This window comes from Eriocheir sinensis, chromosome 26 (genome assembly GCF_024679095.1).
Source record: "Eriocheir sinensis breed Jianghai 21 chromosome 26, ASM2467909v1, whole genome shotgun sequence".
Taxonomy (NCBI): Eukaryota; Metazoa; Arthropoda; class Malacostraca; order Decapoda; family Varunidae; genus Eriocheir; species Eriocheir sinensis.
Window position 1 is genome coordinate 10,793,182 of NC_066534.1, and position 26,660 is coordinate 10,819,841.

A 26,660-nucleotide genomic window follows, 5' to 3' on the forward strand; every position below is an offset into this window, starting at 1 on the left:
CTAGCAGCAACAGCTACACTCAAACAATTCTATCTGCCTTCTGACATTATAGAAATTAGGGGCAAATTAAGATGAGCTAGAAACTTCTGTCAATATATAGGTATAATAATAATGGTCATAATATAAAAGTATATTATCTTAATGCCTAGAATACATGATACACTTATTTCTCAATAATTAAAATCTTTCAGAAGTCTTTAGTTGTGTATAAAAGAGTATCAAGATAGGATGACAGTTGCTTGATTATGAGTAGACAGTCTTCCCAAACCCCATGCAGGCAGGCTGGATGATCACTTTCCCCACAATCACTCAACACATGACAGTGGACCTGAATTCAACCAGTATCCCCAAATATGTTGTAATGAATTTCCTGAATCAGAACATCCTACAAAATACTGAATCCAAAAATTTTATCTGAACTTAATCACTTACACCTCCAAAGTCCATGTATTATTAAATCCACTGGTCATCTAATTGGACTGACTTGGCAGGTAAGCTTTTCCTTTATAATTCAAGTCATGATGGAGCAGCCATCATTTCCCTCCCAATGAAGAGATGGCATGGGGGTACAGCAGCCCTATGTTACTATTTCATAGTGCAAAGGGACAGGTTGGTTGACCTTACAACCAACTTTCCCCATTTAATACTTTAAGGGTTCTGTTACAATCAGCATACAGCTGTAAAACATACCCTAAAGGCCTGATGGCAGAATACTTCTGAACATTTATCACACAAGAGGAAAAGATAGGGTTTATCTGTCAAGCTATCTTGAATAGAAAATAGATAACAACCTTGAAAATCTCACCCTTGTAAGAGTGACTTGGGAGTCAGCGATCATCTACTCTGCATTAATAATGATATCAATGACTACAGATGTGAAAACATACCAAAGCAGTGCAAAGGCGGTGACAGAGAGAGAGAGAGAGAGAGAGAGAGAGAGATAGCAGCCAGACACCACAGGCCAGACAGACTACACCACACTGACTGAGGGAAAGGCTCCACCACAACACTGGACTGACACCCTAAATGTTCTTACTTTACAACATATGTATGTATGCTCACAACATAATAAAGCTTTCACTCTTTAAATAGAGATTATGATTCTTTTATATTTCAACATGTCATACCACAATGCAGCCATGACTTTACGAGAAGTTAGTGACAAGCAGCGTAAGGGGGTACTTATCTTTTAAAAAGTATCATGCCCAATTTATACTTTTCAGGAATATATCTAGTGGGAAGTTACCTATACATAGTGAATTGGTCACACTCAGGAGGGAGGCCATTCATGCACACCCAAAGTACAGAGGAAGTGAAGATATGGTTATAAATTAGCATTCATGATTCGTGGCTCTCAGTGCTATATTTCATAAAAAGATAATTAATCTGCCCTAAAATGCAAAAAAATACTAAACATGTTTGAAAATTCAGATACTTTAAAATCATGAAATTTTCAAAATTCATATTTAAATCAGCAAACTAGAGCTTAATGTAACTATACACAAAAATTAATATCTCAAAAGAGGCCCTCCAAGGCAAACAAATCAGCACTGAAATCAGTGGGCACGGCTGTGAATCACACCCTTACACCATGACCACACGCACCCCTCCTCACACCTCACCTTGCCTGCCACCTTTGCACCTCATGAATGCTAATCCAAGTGAACATGTGAGGACCAGAAGCACTGACTCATATATCACAGGGGATAATGAAATTAACACTTTCTCACCAGCTTTGAGTGGCTGTGCAGAATGGACTGGGAAAAAGAAATTAGAGGGTTTATACAACTTGGGTCAGTATAAATAGGCTTTGTGTATATATATATATATATATATATATATATATATATATATATATATATATATATATATATATATATATATATATATATATATATATATATATATATATATATATGTATATGATGGATCTGGAAGAAGCCAAGCAAACGTTCTGATAATGATAATATCACTAGAAAATTTTCTCATTGTAGTGGAGCCATAGTTGAGTTGTCTGTCTCTGATACATGATTTTAAATATTTTCCTATTCATATACATATATATATATATATATATATATATATATATATATATATATATATATATATATATATATATATATATATATATATATATATATATATATATATATATATATATATATATATATATATATATATATATATATATATATATATATATGTTTGCTAACGATTACTAAAAACCAGTGGTTCTTAACCTGGGGGGCATGCCCCCCGAGAGAGGCATCAGTAATTTCCAGGGGGAGCACGAGCCCTAAGGAAAACTTAAGAATTTCTCTAATTATATTTGTTATTCTCTTAACAACAGCATGGGCTAATATTGAGAAGTTTATGAAAAATGCAAAAGTATCACCTTAATTTCAGTTTCCTATAGTCTATTTAGGGCTTACTATTTTCTTTAAAATCTGGGAGGAAATTTTATTCATATATAGATGTAAGGAGGGCATGGAGGGAAGGACCAATTCCTAGAGGAGGGGGTGGTAGTAAAGAGATCAAGAACCACTGACTTAAAGGAAGCAAAGAAACACAAGAAAACCCCAGCACTTTTGTGTATATTACATCTTCAGGGGAACTTCCATTTTCACTGCTCCTGAAGATGTAATATATATGTGAAAGCACTCAGGTTGTCTCATGCATCTTTGAATTCAAAGTGGTTATCAACAAACCAGTGGCATAGTTAGGTACCTATGGGGGAACACCTGGGGAAGGGGGGCACAGCTGAGTATGGGCATCACTGGGCAAGTGGAGCTTAGGGGCATTTTTGATGTCACACAGTAGGATACTAGGGCATACTCTGAGATCAGATCAATGGTGGGTATTAGGGCATGGCTAATGGGGGGCACCTGGGGAGCACTGGATTCTCATGGGGGACATGTGCCTTCCCCCCCTATGCCCCACCCATAGCTATTTCACTGCAGCAAATATATATTATGTGCTGCGTATGTGATAAATCTGCACACACACACACACATATACTTTATTGTGAACTAGAGACACCAATTGTGCTGCTTCTGGGGCTATGATAAAACTGGCTCTAATTACGATTTTTTTCATCATGATCATGTGAATGCTAGCTTTGTCGTCTCTATATCAGCAGCCGACTTCCACAAGCAGCATGCCACTTTGGCTTGGAGAAGCTACCTTAACTTTTCCTTTGTCCTTTTCAAGCCACATCATAATCAATTTGGCAATAACAGGAAACAAAATCCTAAATATAAAGATGATTGTACATACAAAGTAAATACAAGCTGATTCAAAGAGTGGATACTAGTTTAGCCTTTTCAAGGACCAGCACAAACCAAACTCTGGCATCTCTCAAAAACAGAATACTACTGGTGAACTCCAACGCTGGAGTTTCTTTCCTTGCCACAAGCATGGCAGGAATTGTCAGTAGATAATCTAATAATAGTGATATGTCACACATATAAATATACCTTATACTCATGAAAGTAAAGTGTTGAAATGTAAAAAAATAATTCCTTTAGAAATGTTTAGATACTCCTACTAGTGAACATTTTCTCAGTTGATCTGATTGACTGCCAATATATGGCACCACTAGTGGGATCAGTTTTGCCATTGAACTGCCTACCCTTATAGTTTTAGACTCTTTTGCCTGTGCTGAATAATCAGATATGATGCACTATTGTATGGTAGTGCATGGATTTCTATCTTTCTATCTATCTATCTATATGCACACAAACTCGGCCTTCAATTTCTCAGACTTTGATTTCTTCAGTTTCAGATTTCAAGGAAAGTATCCTGGTCTGGCAATTGTTGGACATATGTTCAGTCAAGTTCAGGAGTCAAAATATAAGTTCAGGCAAGAACTAAGGAGTATGCCTATGTCCGGCAGTCTGCCAGACACATGCCTAGCCAAGTCCAGGTATCGAAAAAGTTTGGCCATGCACTGGATTCCGTTCCACATTCAATGTCTACAACACCCACTATGTAGTTGCATGAGCACCGGACATATTTGTTTACTGTCTTGTGCTATTAAGAAGTCTCACTGTCACCATACATTCACATTTAAATACAGTACCTACTGGAATCAAGTAGTACATAAGTAGTTTGTTCGGCCATCCAGAGATTTGAAAAAGAAAATGGTGAACATTGCAGTACCCCAATTGAAACTGCATCTGTTGGTTTACATTTATAAGCTGAGCAGCTGTTTAAAGTTATGATCCAGTTCTTATTCCCCTTATGATATTTTCATTGCATGAATTTTAGAAAAAGAAACACTCATTAGCAAATAATTTACAGTATTATGACATGGTTAAGCACCTGGATTCAAAAAAGAAAATGGCGGGCATATCCTGACCACTGCTGACAGTGCATCATTTGCTGACATGTAACACAAGTTTTCAAATAATTTTTTATGGTTAATCTTTCTCAAATGTCCTGGACAATGTGTGGGACAGATACTGAATATTGGCAATTGCCAGACCAAGTATAGTAAACGTCTGGGATTGGGCCGTGGTCCCTGTACTCCAGCGATTCCCGATTCCCTTACTTTTGTGGTTCCCCGACAGGTGCTTCCCCCAGTTAGTCCAGGAAATTGAAGGTTGAGTGTCCTGTACACGTCCAATATTCTGAATGCAGATAATCCAAAAATTCCAAGTCTGAATTTTTAAGGTGACAAAAATTCCAAAATTTAGAAAAAAAAAAAGAAATGAGGCACCAAATGCACCGAACAGCATCAAGCAGCGGGGTAAGAGAAACAGGGACTCAAGAGATTTAAATTCAGTCTAGGTGTTGACAGACAAATCTTTGCTTGATTTTAAGACTGTATTTTGCCATGTCACTGGAAATATGGCTCCCATGTCTTCTACAAGAGATAGTCTTGAGCCGATGCTCAAGGGCAATGCATGAAAGTGACAAACAGTGGACTTTAACTGTGTGTGTATATATATATATATATATATATATATATATATACTGTATATATATATATATATATATATATATATATATATATATATATATATATATATATATATATATACTGTATATATATTTTATATTCGGTGGTAGACGGTCACTGTTCTTCCCCTAAACCTATCAACAGTGGTGTTCCACAGGGCTCTGTCCTATCACCCACTCTCTTCCTGTTATTAATCAATGATCTTCTTTCCATAACAAACTGTCCTATCCACTTATACGCTGACAACTCCACTCTGCATTATTCAACTTCTTTCAATATAAGACCCTCTCAACAGGAATTACATGACTCCAGACTGGAGGCTGCAGAGCGCTTAACCTCAGACCTTGCTATCATTTCCGATTGGGGTAAAAGGAACCTTGTGTCCTTCAATGCCTCAAAAACTCAATTTCTCCACTTATCAACTCGACACAATCTTTCAAACATCTATCCCCTATTCTTCGACAACACTCAGCTGTCACCTTCTTCAACGCTAAACATCCTTGGTCAATCCTTAACTCAAAATCTCATCTGGAAACTTCACATCTCTCTCACTAAATCAGCTTCCTCGAGGTTGGGCGTTCTGTATCGTCTCCGTCAGTTCTTCTCCCCTGTACAGTTGCTATCCATATGCAGGGGACTTGTCCGCCCTCGTATGGAGTATGCATCTCATGTGTGGGGGGGCTCCACTCACACAGCTCTTCTGGACAGAGTGGAGTCTAAGGCTCTTTGTCTCATCAGCTCTCCTCCTCTTACTGATAGTCTCCTACCTCTTAAATTCCGCCGCCATGTTGCCTCTCTTTCTATGTTCTATCAATATTTTCACGCTGACTGCTCTTCTGAACTTGCTAACTGCATGCCTCCCCCCCTCCCGCGGCCTCGCCACACACGACTTTCTACTCAAGCTCATCCCTATACTGTCCAAACCCCTTATGCAAGAGTTAACCAGCATCTTCACTCTTTCATCCTTTACGCTGGTAAGTTTTGGAACAATCTTCCTTCATCTGTATTTCCTCCTGCCTGCAACTTGAACTCTTTCAAGAGGAGGGTATCAGGACACCTCTCCTCCCTAATCTTTTTAGGGGCAGTAAGTAGCAGGCTTTTTTTACATTATTGTTTTCTTTTTTCAAGCCCTTGAGCTGTTTCCTTTGCTGTAAAAAAAAAAAATAATATATATATATATATATATATATATATATATATATATATATATATATATATATATATATATATATATATATATATATATATATACGATGGAACCTCGGGTCATGAACGCCTCTCATCACGAACAAATATTCCGAACAAAAAACGTCTCAGGTGACGAATGGTGTCTCGAACTACGAACACGCAAGCCGGCAACATCATGGGGCGACAAGCCGGGAGTATCAGCAGGACAGCATCATTGCTGTGTAGCTTTCGCTAAATACACAATATGGAAAGGGACTCCCCTTCTAAACAATAACATCTCTTCCCTTTCCCTTCCTCAAAACCTTCCACTGATGTCACCCAGGGGCTTTTTCCTCCAACGGTGTTGGCAGTATGGGCAACTGGCAACTCCAGCTTTTCCGGGTGTGCGTTACACATGGCCAAGGTCAGTTGCTTGTATCCACAACAAAAACAAAGCAGTCGCCCTGTATCGACATGGCGGCATCTGCTGAAGTAGGGGTTCCTGCGGATTGTGCTTCAATTACCCAAATTATGGACTTGTTGCTGCAGTTAAATGGATGGAAGAGGTTGTGGGCCCGATCATGACTTCAAAGACAGGAAGACAGGAGTGTTTACCCAAACCTCATCAGAGAACTGTGCTGTGAAGACCGGAGTTCTACAGTTTTCAAAGAACGGAGAAAAAATGTTTTTTGAACTGTGGTCCCACAGCACAGGGTGTCTGTTCTCTTATCTTGTCAATTGAATAATAAACAAAGCAGCTCTGCTAGTCCACTTTATGAATCTCTTGGTGGGCCATCTTCCACTGCTCCACACTCCACAGTGACTGCCGTCATCTTTTTGTTTACACACAGCCGCACGGTTACTCATACCCTCAACAGTTGGAGGAAAACGGCCAGTGTGACACCACCTATTGCGCCATCAACTCTCCTCCGTACAGGTACGGTAAAATAAATTAAGTTTTCGTCTATTTTATCTGTTTAGTATTGTATTTTATCTTTTTTTTGTCAAGATGTATTGATTTCCATTGGTTTTGTGTTATGAGCTTGTGCACAAAGTACTCCTGCAAAAGTTCAGGTAAGCAATGATGGATCAATTCATTTTACATCGATTCCTATGCGGATAGCTTCGGTTTACGAGCATTTTGGGTGACAAACGGCCTTTGGGAAAGAATTAAATTCGTGAACCGAGGTTTAACTGTATATATATATATATATATATATATATATATATATATATATATATATATATATATATATATATATATATATATATATATATATATATATATATATATATATATATATATATATATATATATATATATATATATATATATATATATATATATATATATATATATATATATATATATATATATATATATATATATATATATATATATATATATATATATATATATATATATATATATATATATATATATATATATATATATATATATATATATATATATATATATATATATATATATATATATATATATATATATATATATATATATATATATATATATATATATATATATATATATATATATATATATACAGTACCCTCTTGAGTTTCGTGCTATCCGAGTTTCACGATCCTTGAGTATCTTGAATTTTTTTTATTCCCAGATCTTGAAGCCACATGTTAGTTACATAAAACATCAGAAATGAGCAAAAAGCCCTTCTCTAAGCACCCTTTGCACAATTAAAATTATCTGAAATATCTTTGCAAGACCTCTTCCCTGGCCTGCAGCGCCAGCAGAACACACGACCCAGCACAGCACAGGCCCAGTCCACATCAACCAAGAGAGGCAATAAAAAAGAAACTTGAAAAGTTAAAAAACAAATATCTCATTTGGCATAATAAATAGATTTCAATGTAATCAAAACCTTGATAGAAAAATAATGCATATCACAATCAATTTGCATGACTGGCCAGAGAGAAGCTTTCCATGCAATTAGACAAAAACAGCTGAAAAATATGCTGTATCCAGGAAATGTTTTGCCATGTATTCTCCATTAGCTTTGTGAAATTATTGAAAATGCTGTAATTGCAGAAGAAAATAGAAACAATAAACTGGATATAATAATAACAAGGAGGGATAAAAGTCTTACTGCACGAGTGTGGGACTGTCAAAAAGACGACCCCTAGAGGGACGAGAACAGCAGGAGTTAGGGCTCAGCACAGCCAGGCCGAGCAGGGGGTGAGAGCCACTGGGACAGGGCTAGGACAGGCTGGGACAGGGGGATCACACACACACACAAGGAAGGGGAGGTGACTGTACATAAGTCTCAGTGTTAAAAACAATATAAAATGAAAACAGTAAGAAAGAAGAGTTCTGAGGAATATAGAGACAGACAATTGCAAACACATTCACAGCAACTCAAACACACACATACACCTCTTCATAGACCATGTCCAACTTATTGGTTTGAGACAGCTCAAGATACTTGTTTTCCTCTTGAATACAGGCAACCCCCGCTCTTTGACAAGGTTGTCTTCAAAAGAGACTGGTCGAATAGTGAATATTGTATATTTTACACCTTTTACTTATTGAACAGAAGGAATATTTTTAATGTGTTTTATTTGTAATAGAGTAAAAAGGAGGATAAAATACAGTACATGAATTTGCACTACAAAGCTGGAGGGCAGTAGCATTTTTAATATTAATTTATATACATACTGCAAAATTTTCATTGAAATGAGTTTCATCAAACCACCTCTTTGGCTGCATCTTGCTTTCAATCCATGTCACCAGCATATTTCTATATACTAACCACTGCTAGAATCTCATGTCCTGGTAAGCAGCAAAGGCTCATGCTACTCGAGACTATGTGCTCATACTTGTTATTCTCCTTCAAACCACTGACACAGTTCAACTTGGGATCTTTGAATCTTTTGCTATTTTGTTGTGGCTGTCGCCAGAAATGACTAAAACTGTCTTTTTCTCTTTGAAAAAATTATAGTGCACTGACCTACTTTTGTGCTGATGATGATGTTGGTGGTGTGATTTCTACTTATAAGCTCATTAAGCTATCTCCATGCATTTCAGTACACACCTGCATATATATCTTTTTTATATGCTCTCCATAGTACCAGTATATTCTCTTGAAAGGTCTGCTGTATGCCTCCAGTACATTTGTGGCATGGGTGGATTTTAATTTAAGTAGCTGCCATAATATATCTTTTGCTTGTATCATTTGTATGTATTGTCTATGGTGCCAAAAGGCTTTCTGGGTGGGGCTTAGTGGTCAGCCTCAGCTTGTTATGGCGCAGGCAGGTGTTTACAGTGGCACCATCTTGCTTGGTTCATGCTGCCCCCAAGAGCTCATCTTTGATCCTCTTTTTAAGAAAAGAATCTAGAGTTTGGGTTGATAGGTGGTCTGGACCGAAAAATTCCCAGCTTGTTTGTAGCAGTGGGCAGAATGCGAACCTGCTGCCTCCTGGATACAATGCCTGTACGCTGACCACTCAGCCACCACTGTCTGCCATCCTCTTATTTTCCCCTGATGTCACTGCCTAGATATGTCTTGCAGGGGCACTGCCAGAAAATGGGATGACTATGCAAGATTTCATAAGTATTCTTGGTCTTTCATGACAAACAAATCATACTGAAAGGCAGCACACAACGCAGTGATTATCATTTGGTTAAGGGAACCGTCCGGTAGATTTCTATTTCAAAACTATTGGACAAAAAAAATCTAACTCACTTATGTCTTTTAGACCTGAATGATGTGAGAATATTGCAAAAGTTTCAAAAGATTTTGATGAACAGAAAAAAATATATATACGAAAAAAAAAATTGCAATTTCAAAAATTTTCAATTCCATTCAGTTCATGTATTTAGGATAAATTTTTACATAAATATAAAACTTGCAAGTGGTGAAACAAAAATAAAGAGCAAGATTTTTCAGTTTCTTATTTTTTACATGATTTTTTTTATTTTCACTCACGTTTGAACGGTTCAAGATTTTTCGTGAAAAAAGAAAAAAAAGAAAAAAAAAGTTTCATTATTGTCATTGTGCATTCAGTCCTCTTTAAAATGGTACCTAAAACATTAAAATCAGTTAATTTGGGACAGAGAAATTGGGAAAAATGTGAGAAAAAATGTTTTGAGAAAACGGCCTTTAGGGTGTTTTAGGGTTGCCACCCGTTCCTTAAAATATGGATTCGTTCTGTATTGAAGAATGGGATGTTGCATTACTTATTTTTTTTTAAGTTCAAGGTGGCAACCCTACCTGAGACTCTATTCCTGTTGTTTTCCACTTTGAGCACCCTCATCTTGCAGCAAACAAATGGAACCCATGCTCATGTCTTCGACTTGTACAAAGAGACACGCCAGTCCTTGGTCGGCTAGACTTGCGTCAGCCGATAGAGTCAGTCTATCGGCATCCTCTCCTCCCCTTCATGAGCCGTCACCTGGCAAGGGCCTGTGGTTTCTCCTTGGAGGGACGTACGTGCTTGACCCTGACAATGCAGCCCGTCTCTCCACCCGTGAGGTGATGACAAAATAAATAAATAAATAAACACATCATATCATCATTCAAAAAACTTTCGGATTTTGGAGGTTTTCAGATTTTGGAATCTCGGTTAAAGGATTCTCAACCTGTATTTTGAAATGTCAGAGGAGATATATGTCTAATAATGGGGGCTGCCTGTATTGCTAAATTCATATATTTGCTTTTCAATAAATACTTGACTCTTCAGGTATAGGTATTAAGATTTGCAAAGTGGACATGAATGCATTTACACAGTAAACATATCAATCATACCTCACAAATGAAAAGAAAAGAAAACAAGGTTTGAATGTCACATAAAATGTCCATACTATTTAGAAAAAAATAACAAAGGCTAAACCCCTGGCAGTATGAAATATAATTACACTGTTAAATATATCTTGTGCAATAAAGCAGAAAACCCATGATATAGGATAATATGTTGCTGAAAATGGTTCAAAGAATGCTTTCATAGCAAGACGGTGTGTGGATGGATTCCCAAATTAATCTTTTCATTACCAAATATACTGAGGGAGGGTCTTGGCATTGTACAAGATGGAGGAAAAGTGATGACTGGCTTCTGATCTTCGTGCAGAATGTCAAGAATTCTCAAAGGCAAATTGTAAAATGTTGGAAAGTTGCCACAAAACATCTGCAAAACAAGGTGTTGCAAAACTTGTTGCATCACTCTACATATGAACTAGAACGCCAGTGTGTCCTCCTTTAACTGGATCCAGTCAGGTAAGACTGGACTGGGATGATGAAGTAGTCTGTTTAGAATGCTAAAGAAAAAGTTTATGGCTGTGTTATTGGGTGGAGACAAATACTGGAATTGCTGCATGGTCAATGTAAATATTCTAGATGACTCAATCTAACTTAAGTTATTTGTTTTACACTATTTTACTTGCTACCTACATTATATTTTTACCAACTTCTCTCTTAGTACATATCTACTGTCTGTTTTCTTGAGCTTCATCTGCTGTTGCAATATGATAAACATCCATCCACTCAAGATTTGATTTTCTTGTGTTTACTCAGTTATCGGAATCTTATTTTGCAAGTTAACATCAATATTAGCCCATAATTAATCTCTATTGTTTTCTTGGTTAGTTCGTACTAAACAATCACTTACTAAAACAACTTAAGAAATAATTTTGTCTTCCTAGCTTTTTGCTTCCCATATTTTTTACTACTACTGTATGTATGTTTTAAATATGGGGGAATGATGTGATAAGTCAAGAGGGCAGTGAGAAAAAGGCAGATAAAAGTCAACAGAAGGAATCATGAAACGTGGAAGGGGGGAATGTAAGTAAAGAGGGGATTAAAGATTTAGTTCTGCAAACCCTCTGAAACAATGGCCATGAGATGAGTCATATTAGGCTAGGATATGCACAGTGAAATTATCACTTGAGGATAGTATGTGCATAGCTGGGCGTTATCGCGATAAGTTATCGCGATACTTTATCGCTGATAACAAAATCGGATTATCGACCATCCGCTACTTATTTAAATATATATCGGTATCTTCGTTACTTTTGTAACCAAACTAGCGATAATCGCTACTTTTTTCCGCCTTTCAGAAAAAAAAAACGTTGTCTCCCTACTGCGCATGCGTGGCCCGGTGTTGTATGAAAAAACTTTGGGGTATGAAATAGCTTCGGTGATGAGATTTCATACTTAGATCATGAAAATTAAAACACTAGGTTATTTTTTTATGATACTCAAAAATCAATATATCATAGAGAAAAATCATTTAACTTTGCCCCCAAAAATGATTATTCACTGCCTCAAATTTGATATTCCATATTCGTTTGTGACCATGCCATGATACTGAAGGTACCCGGTGTTGTGTTATTTGGTGTCTCACCGTCAAAGCTGGCGCTTTGTTTACAAACACTGGTCTCGTGAACTGCGCATGATCAGACCATTAAGTGTAGACCTGTACGGTCTCACAATGCTTTTTAACACAAGAGTTGCCGGAAAGCTGAATCAAACATACAGTACCATCATCCTCGCTGTTTCTAGAACGACACTCTGTACATATAAATACAACTCGCACAGAGTGTCGTTCTAGAAACAGCGAGGATGGTGGTAGTGGTACTATATGTCTGATTCAGCCTTCCAGCAACTCTTAATTACGGTTTAAAAGCTTTGTGAGACTGTACAGGTCTACGCTTGCTGGTCTGAGCATGCACCGTTCACGAGAGACCAGTGTTTGTAAACAATTTTTGACGGTGGATACGCCAAATAACACAACACCGGTTCAGGCATTTCTAGTATTACCGTCCATATGTACGAGTCAACGTGTGGTTTTAAGGTTTTGTAAGTTTCCTAAAATACAGATAATGAAAATTTGAATTCATCAATGTTGTTCGATCTGAAATATCAATATAATATCGTTTTCGCCTATCGGACTTATCGCTAGCTAGTATCGGAATTGTGGATTTATATCGGTTATCGGTTATCGCCTATATTTGTGTTTCTAGTTAACGAATATCGGTTATCGCCGTTAAGGTTTTTCATTATCAGTTATCGGTTATCAGGAAAAAGGTTTTCTGTTATCGTGCCCAGCTATGAGTATGTGGATGAACAAGATGGGATAGAGTGAGCAATGCCAGGTGTAAAGATGAGGTATAGCCATAAGAGTATAATGTATGGAATGCAAAGTGGTGGAATGGGTAAGGAATAATTCATTGAGGTGGTACGACACATGAAAATATGTGAGTAGGACACAAATTTTGTAAAAAGGTTGTATTTTAGGGCAGGGGTTGCCTGAGATACCACTGGATGTAAATTAATATCTGAGGAGTATAAGAAAGGGAGCAGTGGGAGGTCTAAGTGTCATGTTGTTTAACCCGGTAGTAGCGACGGGCCAAATTTGTGGTTTTACCGTGTAGCAGCGACGGGCCAAATTTTTGGTTTTACTGTGTAGCAGCGACGGGCCAAATTTGCGCAATGATATAAATCCCAAAAAATAGATGACACATAATCTGATCACAAATGCTTTGATATATATTATGGAATGGTTTGTGTGGGGGGTGATTTTTTCTCATTTTTCTCACTTGGAGGGACCATTAAGAAACATGATCCCCGCTGCTACCGGGTTAAAAGGAGTGCATAAACCGGGAGAACTGAAAACATGTTTGCCACTATAAACAGATAGACTGATATAGATATTTTCTGCTGATCATAAGATTCCTAAACAATGACCCATCCATAACTTGCCTTGACCAGGGCTTCGCAGTGTACAGGAGTTCCACACTTTACCTGTTGAGCATGCTGACTAAAAAATATTGATAGTGTGAAAGGTGGGGGCAAATTTAATTAAAAGTTGACTTGAAAGTTGAAAGTGCTACAATAATACTTTTTCATGTGTGCCATAATGCTGTCTCTCCCTGTTCTGTAATGCTCTACACCTATTTGCTACATCCCTAGTCATCTACTACAGCCTCTACCTGTCTACTGAAGCTCTTTCTATCAACTAACATTCTCAACTATTCACTGCAAAATCCAAAACTATCACCTACAGTAACTTATTACCCAATACAGGGCACCTACTTATGAACTGAGAAGCCCTGGTGTCTCCCAACTACACCCTCTTGTATAGTACTTACTTGACAAGGGTGAAAACGTCATCTATCAGGTTTGCTCGGTCAGCCGAGGGGAGGGCGGTGTGATTAGTATGCAGCAGATTGATGAGAGTCGCCCAGCTCGTTGGGTCATAGCTCACTCTGAAGAACCCTCGTTGCCCCACATTGAACTTGACCCACTTTACGTCCTTCCCAATATCGAATTCCACTGTAAGTTTAACGATTTCTATTAGTCCTTGTCAAATACCACACCCTGATGCAGTGTGGTAACAAGAGATAGAATGAAATTACAAAAAATATGTATTTACTACACAAATAAATTAAATTTAGATAACTAGCCCCTTAACATGGGACTACAAGAATTATGAAAAGCAGGGAAGAAGTCGAAGAAACACAAACACAAACATATATTCTAAGCATGTACATGGATATATAATAGTTGCCATCCTCAGAAAACCCTAGAAATGTCTGTCAGAATAAAAACATGGATTTGCTTCTGCATCTTTGTCATAATTGAGATATCTGAAATGGCTCACTCTACTGTTTCCTTGCTGCATAACACGACAGAAGCCAGAAAAGAGTTAATTGCCAATGCCAACATAAACTTCTGTACCACGCAGCTGCTTGAACAATACACATGGTAGACTCTTGGTACGTATTAGAAAAAATTGATTAAAACATTTTGCTTTACCATCTGTGAGGTTCATCCAGTACATGGAATATTCATCTGGCTGTTCATTGGTGATGTAGGTGAGTGGCACATGCCACCGGTAACCCAAAGTGGTGTTGAAGGGCTCATTAGGATCTGTGACATTCTCCTCACACACCACGAAGCGTGCCTGAGTGGCTGTGACGTGACCATCTTGCAGGGTGACTTGGATGAGAGGGAAGCCAGCCTGAAGTGTCCAGGTGTCCATGATGCCCTGAGGAGTGCAAGGTAAACATGAAAACAATACTAATAATTCAAATATTTTTGTTCCTACCTAATCCAATAGCTCAAACTATTTTCTTGTTCATTATGCCACTATTCTTCTCCATACAACCCTGAGAATGAGAGAGAATGAGAGTTTAGCAGGTCGGTTGCACACAAGAGCCCTCTCTGAAACCATATTGTCTTAACAATAACTGATCATCTTCCAAAAACTTTACCCATCTTTTCTTAATTTGTTCACATAATTTACATATTATACTGGTTAAGAACACCAGTCTGTGGTTTACCAGTTTGTCCTTATTTTCACTCATATATCAGGATGATATTTACTCTCCTCCACATCTGCGGCATCTGCGGCTTTTGATGACAAAATGAAACGGTACTGCAAGTGTTTCAGCACATTTCTCACATCTATTTCCTTCATCATTTTCAATACATCATCAGTGTTCACTTGGATCTCATTCATTTGCAGTTGCCTTCGTTCCAACATAAGTTCCTCAAACTTCTGCAGTCATAAAAACTGACCAGAAGCTGTTATTCATTATCTCACACATGTTCATTATCTCCTCATATTAATTACCTCCAATCTTAAGTCTTGATATATGCTCCCTTGTACTTATCTTACTATTTATTAATTTGCAAAACAGTTTTTGGTTTATCTCTGAATTTATCACAATATTCTTTTCATACTTCATTTCTTCTTCTCTGTATCTTTACATATTCATTCCTTAGCCTCTTGTATCCCTCCCCATGCTCTTGTTCCATGCCTTCGCCTCACCATTTTCCAGGCCTTGTTTCTTTGTTGATGTGCGTTCTCACATCTGGCACTGAAGCACTCTCTTTTTCCTTGCCCAGTTCCCCTGAATGTTTTGGCACATACCTAACCATAGCTTCATCATACTTACAAAAAAAAAAAAAAAAAAAAAAAAAGTCATATTTATCCTGTGTACTCTCTGCTGCCACACTTTATTCCAGTTAAGTTTACTATAATAATATCATGGCAGAGAAATTTGCTTAACCTTTTCCCGCACCAAAAGTTTGATAAGTTTCTCTTTCCACTGCGACATCTGTCTGGGGCACCCTAAGGGGCCTCGAGAATGGCATGACCGTGAGTAATTTTTTTCATGTTATCGATTTCACCCACGAGCATTCTTTTTTCCTGGCATTATTATATATCATTGGTTTTGAAAGAAATTATTCAGTCTTATGAAAGAAAAAAATATCAAGAAATGCAAATAAATAGTGAAGTTTACCGACTCCAAAAAAACATTGATTAAAGATAAATAAGAAATGCTTACGTTCACCACCTCATAGCTCGAAACTTCCAGAGTCGACTTTTATGATTTATATGTCAATAAAAGGGGATTTTTATGAGGATTCCAATGCTATCTATTCTGTTCTCCAGTAGAAGAAACAGCTCAAGGACAGCAAACAAAACACAACGGGCAGGTCAAGCTGGTCAAAATAGAAGTCAATTTTGGCTGGAATAGAGTTTTGATAATAATAACAAACATGCCTTTTAGTGCATCTATTTGCAGTCTGGAAGAACTTCGCCAGACACAATAATAATCATAATAATTACCACTAAGTCTCTCTCCCTAACACTCTCTGCTGGAGTTTTTTTTTTCACTTTTTCTACCATCACCATCACCTTCATGAGAATCATCATTACGCTCTGTACAAATAGGAATCAAAATCTCTTCACTTGATAATTTCTTAGCCATATTTTCTAATAGTAACAGTTACTGGTCCCTGCGAATATAAAACAAAATATTGTATCACGGCATGATCACTTTACATTGGAAGTAAGAATAAATTTCACCAATTTCATCTGACAATTGTAATCTAGGCGTACCAGGCTCTGGACTTAATTTGAAAGGACAACAGTCTGTGCTCACAGGCTGCTTACTGAGAGGCAACTCAGCCATGGACAATTATCACTTCAAATCCAACTGCATGTGAAGAAAAAAATAATTCTTCTGTTCTTGCATATTTTCATTATCAACTCTTCCTGCAGTTCCTCCCAATTTTTTCTTTCATCTTCACTCATGTTCTTCCTTACCTTAATTTGCTAATATTTCTGCACCTGGTTTAGACAAACTGATCCTCTGAACACTTCATGTGGTGCACTCTGGGTCTTACACTTAATCCATGGCAGCCTTGTTTCATCCTTTTTGTATACACACGTATGGCGTATTTCCTCTACCTCATCCCCTCCCATTTAGTAAGCTCCTCATTTACTTTATTTATATTTCGTTTCTCCCTCTCCATTTCTTCTTTCTCTCTGATCTAATACATATTGATCATTTTCAACATCACCAAAGATCAGTAGCTACACATTTGTTCCTCTCAAATGCACTTATCATTTGTTCTTTCCTCTGTATGACTTTCACTACATCCTTGTCAAGACTTTCCCTTTCTCCCTGCTTCTGTTGTGCAGGAATGTCCTTGAGATTCACCTTCCTTTGCTGCTCCTCTCCTTCCCACATGGACTGAGACTCCTTCATTGTGTGCTTCTACTTCTGTTTGTTAATATTTCACTAATGGAGTGGTTCTGTGCCCCATGAGACAGTCTAATTCTCTAACCTACAACTCCTGATTTGTAAAAAAACAATACACTGCATCTAAACCTCAGCTCAGGGGATGTGAACTGAATGAAACAGACATCTGAAGTTCTTCACAGCCAAAATAATATTCTTAGCAAAAAATAAAATGTCTATATTCAAAATAAAATATACCTCTCCCATTACAATATAACTGCAAAAGGGTTCAAAATACCTTGATGTCTAGTGGATTATTATTATTTTGTGTGATCTTGGTGAGGGCTGTCCACAAGTCATCTGTTGCAGCATTCCCAAACTCGTTCTCCCTAAGGTAGAGTCGAAGACCTGCCTTCAGCATCTTGCGGCCAATGAATGACTCCAGCATGCTCAGGATGGAGGCTCCCTAGAGAAAATGTGGTAAAATTATATCAACTATATCAGATCATGGGATTAAAGGAGAGCAAATAAAGACTAAGCTTGTTGGATAGGATTAAAAAAAAATTAAAGTACACTAAAATTAATTTTTACAAAATGAATATGCTCTCAAAATAAAATTCAGGATTGCCTGCCAGGAAGGGCATCCTGAGGCAGAAAAAGAAATTCTGTTGGTTGATATTTCACTAATGGATTGGTTCTTTGGCTCACTGCTACCTGACTGAATGACTTGTTTAAGTGCGCCCGGTAAAGACTTTGGCTCCTCATATCAGCCATAATACATTGCACTATAGTGATTACTTAGTCTCATTGCTATCCTTGCTACTATTATTATATTTACTATCATTATCATTATAGTCAGTAGTGTTTGTATAACTACCATAATTTTATGATCATTCTTCTTCTTCTTCTTCTTCTTCTTCTTCTTCTTATTATTATTATTATTATTATTGTTATTATTATCCTTATTATTATCATTAGTATTTAGTTATAGTAATAGTAGTAGTAGTAGTAGTAGTAGTGGTGGTAGTAGTAGTAGTAGTAGTAGTAGCTGTAGTAGTAGTAGTAGTAGTAGTAGTAGTAGTAGTAGTAGTAGTAGTAGTAGTAGTAGTAGTAGTAGTAGCTGTAGTAGTAGTAGTAGTAGTAGTAGTAGTAGTTGTTGTAGCTGTAGTAGTAGTAGTAGTAGTAGTAGTAGTAGTAGTAGTAGTAGTAGTAGTAGTAGTAGTAGGGGTAGCAGCAACTTTGTTACTATGAAGAGTTATTGCCTAGTAATAGGTCTACGTGCCTTCCACAGCCTTATCTCGACATTTATCTTCCCTCCTATTTTCAGTCTGTCACTTAACAACAATCTGTCTTTGCTTTCTTTTCCACCTTGTTTATCGGTTTCCTTTTGACTTTCATTTAATTGCCCTCAACAAAGTGATGAAGGCAACTCACCATGTTCATACATTGTGGCCTCTAATGGGAAACTGAGCCTTTTTATGCATGGGATATCTGATGGGAAACTCAGCCTTATCATGTGGGCTGTATGTTTTCCTCAGATAATGTGACAAAAAGTATGCAGGCATACTAATTTTATGTCATTGAAGAGAAATATGGCTTCATATCACTCCTGTATTTTGTTGTCCGAGGCTAGTGCTCTCATGCAAAAATTAGGATGAGGACAACCACATATTTCCATACAGACTTCTACTGTGGACAATTCAGGGCATATTCCTACTCCTCCTCATCCCTTTTCTGACTTCACTATGCCTGTGATTAAAATTCTTAAGAACAATGTTTTCTATGCACTTCCTGACCTGAATCCTCAGAAGGGTTAAGGATCCAACAGAGTGCCTCCTATTGTCCTTAAAAACTGTGCTCCCATGCTGACACACTGCCTGGTCAAATGTTTTTGTTTCTGCCTTCTAACATCTATCTTTCCTTCCTGTTGGATGTATGCCCCCTTTCAATTCTAAGCACCTCAAGGTATTTTTTGACTTGCTCTAACCATGAGTTTTGTGGGTATCCTTTTGGCCCCCTCCACTCAGAATTTTCTCTTACACAAACAGTCTGGTGAGAAGGGATGACTTTTGAACATCAGATCTCATAGTTCTATAGTTGGAGTTGGCATTCATGGACTATGCAGGTAATAGGTCTCAATTCAGTCATACGGAGTAATTAGTGATAGTACAAAGGCATTCCAGTGATACCCCATGATTTCGGGTATATATTTATCACCAATGCCATCACTTTGTCACTATTTAGTGTCCATGTCTCACAGCCAAAGAGTAAGACAGGGAGCACAAATGATTTGAAGATCTGGAACTTCCTCCTTTTGCACAGGTATTCACACCATATATTCAGGTTGAGTGAGTCCATAACACCATAGGCTAAGCCAATCCTCCATAAGACTTCTTGACATGACTCACCAATATTCTGCACTATACTACCAAAGTATGAGAAATTTTCCAAGATCTCAATGCCCTCGCCACACTCAAGGCTACAGTTTCATCGAAAGAGCTTCCAAACACCTGTACCTTGATCTTAGCTCAGACCTTTGGCTTGAGTGCAATTATCAGAATCTCCAGCTACTCAGTGAAGACAACTGTATCAGCAGCAAAATCAAGGCCAGTGACCTTGGACTCCAAAGCAACTGGTTCACAACTCTGCCTAATTCCCAGTTGAATATTGATGTGACAAGGATGAAGCCCTACCACAGTCCTGTTCAAGTGAAAGAAGCTGAATATACCAAACATGTTTTGCTTTAAAGGCAGATGTGACAAGTGTAGTCCTGTCAGGATTAAGAAGACGTGGGAAAGATGAAGTAAAATATGAGAGATGTTTTTGGCTAAATACCAGAAATTTTTGAAAGAATAGGAGTAGCAACATATTTACACTTTCTATGGGGACGTGCTCAGAGGGATCCCCTGCATGTTGTAGGGTTGTTGAGGCAACACACACTCTGATATATGCCCCTATTGACTGATTACAAATTAAAACTGTGCTTCATTTATACAAATCAGTGTAACAGGAGCCATCCATCCTGTCTAACGCCACCTGTTGCCACAGCACTGTAGTACTGACTTGCCTGATGGGCGAGCCTCCCATAACCCACTTAGCCAGGGGGTTACCTCTTTGGCCGACTGGTAAAGGAGTGGCTCTCCAGTTACGCTGGTCACAGGTTCGATCCCCGGCGCCGGCAAACCTTTCCTTGTCTGGATTAATTTCTCGTGTGTTTCGTTACACGCAGAGGACGTGTGTGAGTGTAGTAAAGAGAAAAATTCTGGCATTTCACTGGTGGCAAGGCGGTGGCATCCTCTCCTGTGGTTCTGTTGTGTCACCCCGAGAGGGTAACAGGTAGAGTGATGGCCCATGCTCTCCGAAGTTCATAGAAAATGGGAACTCAACACACAGAAATTAATCTAAATGGGAATGGGGAGACATGGAGTGCTGACTTGCCTGATGGGCGAGCCTCCCATAACCCACTTAGCCAGGGGGTTACCTCTTTGGCCAACTGGTAAAGGAGTGGCTCTCCCGTTACGCTGGTCGCGGGTTCGATCCCCGGCGCCGGCAAACCTTTCCTTGTCTGGATTAATTTCTCGTGTGTTTCGTTACACGCAGTGGCCGTGTGGCAGTGAAGTTAAGAGCAAATTCTGGCATTTCAGCGCAAGGCACATACTGAAAGCCTCCCTTTAAATCTATCCTCCTCCAGCATTCACCAAGTATTACCACTTTAAAGGTATGAAGAAACATGGTGTTTTGAAGTTCTTGAAAAAACTATGTAACATCAAGAAGAATATTGATCACTGACTATGTAACCTAGGAAAAAAGTTGTTTTAATCATCTTTTATTTAAATATTTGGAATAATAAATTGATCCTTCTCACTTTTTTGTACGAGATGGTGTCAAAGATAGACTCAATCTGTGCTGGATCATTGACAGGCGTAGAGATGGGGTGTGAGGCCAGCAGGGCATCAAGGGCCAAGGCTGGCTGCATTTTGTCCACCAAAAACTGCTCATCCATGGCCCAGCCTGGCTCTGCAGCCTTGGTGCCAATGTTCTCCATGAAGCTGGCAAACCCTTCATTCAGCCACAAATCACTCCACCTGCACAACAGTGTTATGTTACCTTTTCCTGTATAGACTATCAATATATAAAGAAAGCACAAGTCAAGGTTCTACCATCTCTCTTCTGAACAGTTTTTCAAGAAATCAGAAACAATGGGGCCCAACAAGTATAGTAAAAACAATTTAAGTTGGCATACTTTCAAGCTGCAATTATGGATGTCATCATTGCAAAAAATGTTGATAAAGAATAATTTTTGAATTTTAAGCAACTGCCCCCCAAAAGTTGAGTAAGTAAAATTCTGAGAAAAAGACACTATACTACCCAGATGTAATACATCCCAATAACTATAGCAAATCCTCACCTTTACAAACTTTGATATAATTGATTTTGGCTTTAAAAACCTTTCTGGACAGTCCAGTATGTGCAGAGACTTGCCAAACAAATTTGGTAAGTGCAGGGTTTGGTTCAGTGGTGGACCGGATGAACATGTTAACACACGTCGGAATTTACTTCAAAAAATTGCACTGTTGTAGCTATTGTAACCAACAAAAACACTGCAGCCTAGATCACTCAACTGTTTTGACCCCTGGATACTTCTGCCTGAATTGAGCCAAATCTATTTTTAGATTAACCCAAAACACTTTCATCAGCAGACAGTATCAAAGCTTGCTAATAATAGTTGGCAGGTCAAACTCTTTGGCCTAAGCCTTTCAACATTTATCTTTCCTTCCTGCTGAAAGTATGTTTTCATACAACCTGTGCTTGAGAAGGATGACCACTCCAACCCTTCAAGCAATCCTCCCATACCTTTGCCTTCTTGTCTTTCTAAAGACTTTCAAACAATCTTTAACAGAAAGGTTCTTGAGTATCATCTTCAAACCTTCTATCTAGTCACCAATATGTATTCTGCAAGGGGCATTCAGCTGGTGATTTTCTATCCTAAATGACTCTTAGCCATCTTCTCTTAGCCATGTTGGGGTGAAACTTCTGCTGTTGCCTTGGACATCTCATAAGCTGCTGACACAGTATGACGCGTATGGGTAAAATTCTACAAGTATGCTAGCCTTGCACGGGCAGACGAAACCTTTTTTTTCAGTTTCAGTGTGTTATGAATTAATGTGATAATTGTTTCTGTCACAAATCATTAAATTTTCAATGGCTGTTGCACCCGCCGCCGCCTGCTGCCGCAGCCGCAAAACAACTCACAGAGAGGTTCAACATCCATACTGTCTATTCATTTCACTCACCTCTCACACTCAGAAATGGACACACTAATTGAACTAAACCAGATAAATTAATGTTTTACCTGCTCTGTATTCCCCCCATACACATGCGTGGTGGACAGCAGCATGACTTGTTTTTGCAAGGAGGTATTTCTCGCAACACAGGCCCACGAATTGGACCACACACGCCGCCACCATGTCCCGTCCCGCACTTTGTATTTCTGCCGCCCCAAATAGCAAGCCAAATAAATTCAGCCAAACCTAACTTAACCTAACCTACCTAACGGGAGGGGGGAGGGGGGCTTCATCCTCCTCAACCTCCTTAAGGGAGGCGATGCAAGCAATTTTGATGAAAAATATCACTTTCTGTGATATTGTTATTATTTTAGGGTTTTGACGTTTCTAAAGCGTGTCACACCGGACAAATCTACCCAGAATGGACAGCATGTCCGTTGCTGGTTATTTGTCCCTTGAGATTTTGTGGTCTGTTACATCCGAAATCCATTAAATCGGAGTCCGTTAAATCGAGGGCCAAGTGAACTTGATTTCACATGAAATTGATTTTGGTCTGCAGCTTGTGTTATTTCTTATTTGCGACCTGCTTACCATACTAGAAAGTTTAGGTTAAATATTTTGTTGCTCACACTACTTCATTTCATATTACTTGGGACTTTACTATAGTCACACCCTTCACTTTCATTCATAAGACATGGAATGGGCAAGCATGTGATATCCAAGGACTCACTGGTATCCTGGACTACACCCTGAGAGCCCTACCTACCAGGACATCGTGACCAGGTTGCCAAACCACTGGTGAGCCAATTCGTGTGCAATGACCACTGCCACCCGCTGCTGGGCACGAGACGACGAATGGTTGCGATCATACATGAGCGCTGTCTCCCGATAGGTGATGAGGCCCCAGTTCTCCATGGCACCGGCACCAAAGTCTGGGATAGCTATCAGGTCTGTGAATGAGGAGGAACAGGAACATTTAATGTGCATGGGGAGAATGGGGTGACTACCTCATCAGTGATAAGGGAGACCATTCCTAATAGGGTGGAGGGATGACAAGCAGTGGATGGCTAATCTTAATGCAGTGCTATGATCATGACTCTCCCACACTAAACCCAACTATCAAACCTGGGAATGAGGAGGAGCTGTTTTTATGTATGTCACGGTAAGTTAAATGAAAGAGGTAGGGAGGCCATTAGGTTTGAAGAGACTTTAAATGTTAAAAAAGGTTGCCACTCAAGTTAATGAATTTTCTTTTGCAAACTTCTCCCACCCTAGCTCAAATGACATCTTGTTATCTTGCACCTGCAGAGCTTGATGCTGGCACCCACAACGTTTCTGACGTATGTCAACAACATGATAGAAGGAAGAAGTTGTGTAAGCCTGTTAACAGACGAAGCAAAGGTTTAAGTGAAATAAAAGCTGAGGAGGATTGTAAAAGTCTGCAAAATGATCTTGACAAGATTTATGACTGAAACCATTAGTGTAAAATTAAATTGAATGCAAAAAGGTGCAAGTTACTGGAAATAGGTAACATTGCTAAAAGACTCATGAAATTACTTGATCCTAACCTCTGCAATAAAAAAAATATTATTTTCCACGTCTGGTTGTCTCCCTATCTTGTGCTACTGCTTTCCAACTCCTTAAAATATTAGGCTATATTTTCTATTATGGCATGTAAATGCATAACTTTTTACCAAATAATAAGGAATGGATATAAATCCAATCATTATGAAGAAACCAAATTATATACTTTGCTTCATCTTTACCAATATGTAAGAATGTAATTAAAGGTGAGCAAAGTGCATAAAAAGGTTTGTAACTACTAGCAAACAGATTTTCATAGTGGATAATATGACAGCTGAGGAATGAAGAATGGTGTGTATCTCAAAAAGTTATTCTTTACACTTTGTATTTCCAAATTATTCTTTTTCTGAACGTATTTTTATTTCTATTTTCATCATCTCAGATCATGGCTTATCTCTGTGGAAGTGGAACAAAAATCATTTAGTACAGTTATGACCTAAATAAAAAATATTACCAAAGTTACTTGGCATACCTAGCTTGGGGAGAGGATACTCGACGCCGAAAAAGTCCTGATAGAAGTCAAAGATGTGTGAGGCCACTTGGAGGGCGTAGTCAGCCTGGTTAATCATGGTGGGTGGCGCGAACACAGACAGTGGGATTTTGTAGCGTGTCATGTTCTTCACGGACTTAAAGTCACACACCACAAAGGCCACAAGGTAGGTGCTCATGACCTTACTCACCTCAAACTCGTCAATTACCTGGGGCAATGAAAAAACATTGTTATTAAGTTCAGTCTTACACATGCGGGATAAGAGCAATATTTTGCATGTCTGATTAACAGGAGTGGGAAAGGAAGAGATCTAAAGTATGGAAAGATGAAATAGAGTAGGAGTAGGAGTGGAAGAGTAAAAAGACTAGAGGGTAGGGAGACTAAGTATTGTTAGTATATTTGCTATAGAGTAAAAGAGCTGGAGTGTGCAATGGTCATGTGTGTGGGAAAGATTATAAGTGGTCTCTTGTCCCATAATGGCCACCTCTTGATGAACCCCCTAAAACTAAAAATAAGAAATTATTACTCAATCACAACTTCTCAGAGAACAGTACTTACTATGTCTGTCCCCTCAACAGGCACAGTGTTCTGAAGCGGCATGTTGAACAGTGTGATGTGCTGAGGATCCCTGTAAATGCTGACAAGAAACTGTGCTTTCATGTGTGGCTCGTCAAAGCAGGGGAAGGCTGCCCGTGCTGAAGTTGGCTCAAAGTGGGTTGTTGCAAGGTATCTGAGAAAGAAGTTTACCTTTACTGTCTCAATGGAAACACTTAAATGTACAAATACTAAATGGACTCCATAGTACATTTCATCATATATACGTGTGTACATTCACTAAGATATCGCTAAAAAGTGCACAGAAAGCAAAGGACAGTTAATGTTACAATGGGAGATATCCCGTGATCCTGCACAGATGCTTAGTTCTGAAGGTATCAAATCCCCCCTTCAAGTTGCTATTTATATAATATTTATGTCTCACAGCTACAGAGTAAGACATGGAGCATAAGTGAGAAAGATCCAAATCTTATTCCTACTGCACTGGTACCAACAACACCATATACTCACTCGCCTCCCTCCAGCTTTGAGCAGCTTCGAACTGATGTTATAAATATCAACTACCTTTCCCCTCCTCAACCTTAGCATACCCTTTCTGACCTCTTCCAGAGAGGAGGATCTTTCATAAATGGGTGGATCAGCATCCATCATTTGTAATCCAGCATTTGGGAGCTGCCCTCTCGAAGGGTCTGCCTTGTACAACTACTCAATATACTCTTATGAGCCCTCTGTCCATCCATGTTTGACATGATGTAACCATCTGCTGTTCAGACAGAGTTAACCAAAGAAAAAGGCTTGAAGCAGAGCTTTTCAGGGCGTGACAGGCAGGTCAAGGGTCACTTATGTTGAAATGGCCTTCAACTCCCTCACCAGGACTATAACATGCACTCATACCTTAGTTTACAAGTTTAATTCGTTCCAGAATTTTGCTTGCACACCAAAACACTCATAAACAAAAATTAATTTCCCCATTGAAATTAATGTGAATTCCATTAATGCGTCCCATATCTCAAAAAATATCTATATAAAAATCATTTTACATGTTATTTTATACAGAATTAAAGTAATTTTACAAACAAATAGCAATGATAAATAAAATAAAACACAAAT

General features: G+C 38.4%; 1 protein-coding gene across 5 annotated transcripts in view; it reads right to left on the bottom strand.

Annotated features, from left to right (window-relative positions):
* LOC127003756 (endoplasmic reticulum aminopeptidase 1-like) overlaps nt 1-26,660 on the bottom strand; it is a 115,451-nt gene that overhangs the window by 18,394 nt on the left and 70,397 nt on the right. For 3 of the 5 annotated variants that reach the window (XM_050870760.1, XM_050870761.1, XM_050870763.1), the window contains 8 exons: nt 25,554-25,725; nt 24,978-25,203; nt 23,688-23,871; nt 21,502-21,721; nt 17,935-18,102; nt 14,917-15,148; nt 14,250-14,433; nt 1,731-1,757 (listed from right to left, as the gene is read on the bottom strand). In XM_050870760.1, coding sequence (XP_050726717.1) covers nt 1,731-1,757; nt 14,250-14,433; nt 14,917-15,148; nt 17,935-18,102; nt 21,502-21,721; nt 23,688-23,871; nt 24,978-25,203; nt 25,554-25,725 — 1,413 coding nt within the window. The remainder of the gene's footprint in view (nt 1-1,730; nt 1,758-14,249; nt 14,434-14,916; nt 15,149-17,934; nt 18,103-21,501; nt 21,722-23,687; nt 23,872-24,977; nt 25,204-25,553; nt 25,726-26,660) is intronic. The other 2 variants (XM_050870758.1, XM_050870762.1) reach the window with 1 other exon arrangement.